General features: G+C 45.0%; 2 protein-coding genes across 2 annotated transcripts; both read right to left on the bottom strand.

Annotated features, from left to right (window-relative positions):
* Positions 1-93: 93 nt before the first annotated feature.
* LOC118756166 lies at positions 94-4,173 on the bottom strand. Its single transcript, XM_036490945.1, has one exon. It carries the CDS (start codon positions 4,171-4,173, stop codon positions 94-96), a length of 4,080 nt encoding a protein of 1,359 aa, XP_036346838.1.
* Positions 4,174-4,218: 45 nt separating this feature from the next.
* On the bottom strand, positions 4,219-5,223 carry LOC118756165. Its single transcript, XM_036490944.1, has one exon. It carries the CDS (start codon positions 5,221-5,223, stop codon positions 4,219-4,221), a length of 1,005 nt encoding a protein of 334 aa, XP_036346837.1.
* Positions 5,224-5,681: the final 458 nt, after the last annotated feature.

The raw sequence follows: 5,681 nt of genomic DNA, 5'->3' as shown, positions 1-5,681 counted from the left end.
TTATTCTCATCATATAACTTCGTATGAAGCTTGGTTCATACGGAACACTGCCCCGTTGAGCTTGCTCAATTTGGTTCCATCTAGCCCTCACTATTATTCAGTATTAGCACTCGTATCGACCGGTAAGACGCAAATCTTCTGTACTGGCCGAGCTAGCTCGTTAGTAGCTGTTCGCACAACCACGTTGCGCACTAGCCCATCTTTGCTCATTATCAGCTCACTAACTCTTCCTAAAGCCCAAGCGGATGGTGGAAAGTTTTCACTCTTGATGATGACTAGCTGGCCGATCTTTAGGCTTTCTTGCTCCTTGCGCCACTTCTTCCTCTCCAGCAAGGTTGTAAGATACTCATTTCGCCAACGTTGCCATATATGAGTTACCATGGTCTGTCTTTCTTGCCATAGCTTCCGCCCTTTGGTGCCTGGTTGTGGCGCTATATCGAATGGAGGAGGGAGAACCAGAGGTTCACCCACCAGAAAATGGCCCGGCGTTAGGGCTTGCACATCCAAAGGATCATCGCTCAATGGGTATAGCGGGCGCGAATTCAAAATTGCTTCTATCTGTGCTAGAAGCGTTAGAAATTGCTCATATTCCAGGCACTTTTGCCCTATAACACGCGTTAAATGATGTTTCATTGACTTTACGGCCGCCTCGTAAATACCACCTTGATGTGGTGCAGCTGGGGTCATAAAATGCCATTCAGTCCCCTTCAGCACTAGCTCAGAAAACATATCACTAGCTCTCCAGCGCTCATAAGCTCTAGCGATATCCTTTGAAGCACCAACAAATGATGTCCCATTGTCGCTGTACATTCTCTCACATCTCCCGCGCCTTGCAATGAATCGCTCATAACAAGCTATAAAGGCTCTAGCACTCAGATCAGTGATCATATCAATATGCACAGCTCTTGTTTTTAAGCACACAAATATGGCTACCCAGCTCTTCCGTTTTACTACGCAACGCCCATTTTTATCTAGCTGTCTGATTTCAAAAGGTCCCGCATAATCCACACCTGAGTGTAGAAATGGTTTCCCGACTTGCAACCGATCCGCTGGCAAGTCAGCCATCAGCTGCTCACTTAACCTTTTGGCATATCTAGCACATGTGACGCACTTATGCGTGAATTTCCTAAGCTCACTTCGTAAGCGCGGTATCCAAAAACGCTGTCGAATGTATTGCATCATCACCTGAGCGCCACCATGTTTAGTGGCCTGATGCGCTTTACTTATAATCAGCTGACTCAAGCTGGAACCAGATGGAATAATTACCGGATGCTTCATTTCATAATCACATTCTGCTCTTCCGATTCTACCACCTACGCGCAGAAGGCCATTTCTGTCTAACGTTGGCTTTAGTGATTCAATTTTGCTTCCTTCAGGCATCGGTGTGTCCCTGGACAAGGCACGAATCTCCCTTAGATATTCCAGCTCTTGCGTTTCTTTAATCATCAGCTCTAAAGCCCTAGACCTTTCTTCAGCAGTAGGCACCGGAATATGAAAGTCTCCACGGCTTGACTTTCGAAGCTGTCGATTACCCTTTGCTCTCAACAGACGCACAAATCTTAGCACTTGCGACATGATCCCAATTAATCTGTCCAATGAACTAGCACATTGTACCAGCGGAACACTTTCCGCATTACCATTGCTCTTAATGCTCCATGTTGGAGTTGCTTCAACTGCAATATGCACTTTCAGCTCCGGCAAGGTTCCTTCAGGTATATGCTCATACCCAAAACCACCTTTTGGCCATTCCTTGCTTGGTTGCCTAAGCCAACTGGGACCATGCAACCATAATTGATGGCCCACAATTCCACTAGCGCTCATACCCCTAGTAAGAAGATCAGCTGGATTATCACTTGTTTTCACATGTCGCCATTTATTGATGTCAGTATTCGCCTGAATAGACGCCACCCTATTTGCTACATAGACCTTCATCTGGCACGGCAATTTCCGTAGCCAATGCAGGACTATGGTTGAATCCGACCACATCACATAGTCTACTGCCTGCCATTCCATGCTCCGTACAACGCTCAAGTATAACCTACCTAAAAGCTCAGCAGCAGCAAGCTCAAGTTTAGGAATTGTTATTGTCTTCAATGGCGCAACTCTAGCCTTGGAAATTAGCAACTCAGAACTTATCATTCCCAGACTGGACACAACTCGCACATAAATCACTGCCCCGAAGCCTTTCTCAGATGCATCCGCAAATCCATGCAACTGAATAGTTGCATCGTTTGATACACGAATATATCGAGGTAACTTGAATCTTTCTAGCTCCGAAATATCTTTCCAGAATTCTAGCCATCTATCTTTAATGCTCTGAGGAACCTGCTCGTCCCATCCCATGCTCAGTCTCCACAAATCTTGCACTATTATTTTTCCAATAAATGTAACTGGTGTTATATAACCATTTGGATCATAAAGTTGTGCAACACAACTTAGAACAATTCGCTTGCTAATCACCACAGATACCTCTGGCGTCTTCACCACAAATGTAAATTCGTCGCTATCAGTATGCCACTTCAAGCCTAGCACCGATGTATCCGCATTATCGGACAGCAACAATGTATTCGGTTCTTTTGATTGGAAAGCATTTACTAGCACTTTGCTATTGGACTGCCACTTACATAGTTCCATACCAGCACTACCTAGCACGAATCTCATTTCTCTAGCTAATCTGATCGCTTCGTCATCATTACTTGCCCCTGTAATTCCATCATCCATATAAAAATCATCAATAATAGCTCTAGCTGCTGATGGAAAATATTCCAACTGATCCCTAGCTGCCTGAATTAAGCAACGCACTGCTAAATGTGCTGATGCAGTCATCCCATATGTAACCACTGTTAAGCAGTATTCACGCAACTTCTCTCTGGGACTCTCCCGCCAAAATATCCGCTGTAAGTCATACTGGCTCTCAATAATTCGTATTTGTCTGAACATCATTTTCACGTCACAGCTTATTCCAATTTTATGCCGCCTAAAACGCATTATAATGTCGGGAAGATCACGCTGCAACTTCTCACCAAGCATTTGAACTTCATTTAGAGAAACTCCTGCATCGGTCTTGCAACTAGCGTTGAATACAACACGAAATTTCTTAAGCACACAATGGTGTGGAATATAGTACACTAGCTCACTAGGAGGCGGACTATTCTGAGCCTCTTTCATGTGTCCAAGTCGCTCATACTCGCGCATAAAATCTATATATTTCCGAGCAATTTCGGGTTCCCTAGCTAATCTCTTTTCCAAATAGAAAAACTGTTTTAATGCAATTGAACGGGAGCTTCCTAATCTACTAGCACTTTTTATGGGGATTGTCACCACAAAGCGTCCAAAATCATCCCGGTAATACGTATCTATAAACATCTGCTCAACAATCTCTTGCTCTTTTGTTCGGATTGGTGAGTCACGGACGTGATCCATTTCCCACAATCGCTGTACTTTCTTATCTAGCTCTTCAAGACTAATGCAACCTATAGTGGAGAAAGCAGTCCCAGTCTCATAGTTCATTGGCTCAATGTATGGCCCAAGCACAACAATACCAAACGTCGTTTCAATCATGGTAGTGTTATCCGAGTTTCTGGCTATTAATCCAATCAGACACTTTGCAAACACTTGCACGCCTAGCACAATCTGCACCTCACGTGATTCCCAATAACAAGGATTAGCAAATGGCACTTGTCCCGGATTCGCCAATCTGGTCAAGCTGGACTGACCAGATGGCACTACTAGCTTCAGCCCACCCTGTCCAGGCAATATCCAAAACTCTGCCTCAATATATTGACGCGACTCATACCATGGCATAACCCTAGCACTTATTTTCTTTTTGACAACAAATGGTTGCCCTTCTATGCCCACCATGTGCCTGCAGACATTAGCCGCAGGCAATTGATATGCCTTGAAAATGTTATGCGAAATCAGATTTGGCTGTGCTCCTGAATCCAACAATGCGTAGAATGGCCCAATTTCAATACCATTGATCTCCAATTGAACAAGGGCAGTAGGTAAAAGAGATCTACTTCGTCTAGTTGCGGTCCCAGATGCCTGGAACTGACCCCTAAACTCTAGCCCCAGCTCATCTTGATCATCAACCAAGTTAAACGCACAGCTGTACGAGGGTGTGTGCACTTCTGCCTGTTTATTACTACTATGCTCTAACACATTAAGTTCCATTACCTCATCTGCTCCTAGCTCCGTCCTGCTTCGTTTACTTGCTTGTCAGAACGTCATGTTGCCATTCTCCGGTTTGCGTTTCACTACCGACTTTGATGGGCTACTAGCTCTGTTAGGATTACCTTTGTCCTGCACCAGCATCAAATGTTTGTTGACTTCCCTGGTTGGGCACAAAACGCTATTATGAAGAATTTTACCCGGACAGCGATTGCAAGGTCCTGAGTAACAATCCTTTGCAGCATGCCCCTGCTTAAAACAATTTGGACATAACTTATGCCGCTCTACGTATGCCTTGCGTGACCGCAAATTCAAGCTCAAGAAATCTGGGCATTTGTAGAGCCCATGATCTCCTTTACATAGATGGCACGGATATGTTTTCTTCTCTCGCTCGTTGCTCTTCTGCCCAATGCTAGCTCTGGTCGTACTCGCTCCATTGCTAGCCCCTTGGTGAGCCCTCTTAATTTGGCTAGCACGTGTTGTCGTCGAAGCTGCACTAGCCTCTCGTGCACGACGATTATCCGCTTGATGTGAGGAAGCGGCAGCCTGCTTATCTAGGAACGTGAGTATTTCAGCTGCTGTTGGCGTTTCGGATTGCCGCTGAAGTTCCCATGCTTTGCCAGTTTCTTCATCTAGGCGCTCATGTAAATTATGCACAACAATCATATCCCAATGCTCAACCGGCAACCCCTGTGCCCGCAACTGGCGTAATGTCTCATGGGTGACATTCGCCATACGCTGAAGTGCATCCGAAGATGCACGCTCCAAAAAAGGCAATCTATAAAATTGACGCAAATACTCACGGCACGTGTGGTATTTCTTATCATACAGCTGTTTTAATCGCTCCCAAGCTTCATGATAATTCTCATCGGTCAACTGCCACTCGCCCAAGGTACGTGCGGCCTTGCCCACTAGCGACTTCTGCAAATAAGTAAACTTAAATGCTGGCGCAACTTGCTCATTATCGTGCACAGCAGCCTTAAATCGGTCATGAAACCCCTTCCATTTTGTCAAAGCGCCATCAAACTCGCCCCAATTGTTTTTCAAATCCATCTGCCGTTGTGGATATTGCAGCTCCACTTGAATATTTGCTGGCGCATTGACAGGCACTGGAGTTGGACATAGCTCATTTATTTTACCCTGCAGCGCAGCACGGGCTTCAAAATAACCTTCTTCGGCTTTCTCTAGCTCTACATCATAATTTTTAGTCTTGTCACCCTCTTTCACATCTAGTACTAGCTCATCATGCAAAGCAATGCACTGTTTCCACCTCCCTTCTAATACTTCTAAACGCGCACTAGCACCGGGATGCGTAACAGAAGCAAACTCCTCACTCCGCACATATGCAGCTGCTCGTTCAATGGCCCGAACACACACACCGACAGCATCTCGACTTTCGCCATCCTGTATTTTTACTACAATGTACCTGATAAATAAAAGAATTTATCATTATTGTAACTAGCAATGAAGAAAACATTTGTATCGCAGATTCTGCTAGCATATATTTGAGC

Source organism: Rhagoletis pomonella, unplaced genomic scaffold (assembly GCF_013731165.1).
Source record: "Rhagoletis pomonella isolate Grant_MI unplaced genomic scaffold, Rhpom_1.0 Rhpom_scaffold_09064, whole genome shotgun sequence".
Lineage (NCBI taxonomy): Eukaryota > Metazoa > Arthropoda > Insecta > Diptera > Tephritidae > Rhagoletis > Rhagoletis pomonella.
Note: the sequence above shows the minus strand (reverse complement) of the source record. Positions and strands in the feature narration are given on the sequence as shown.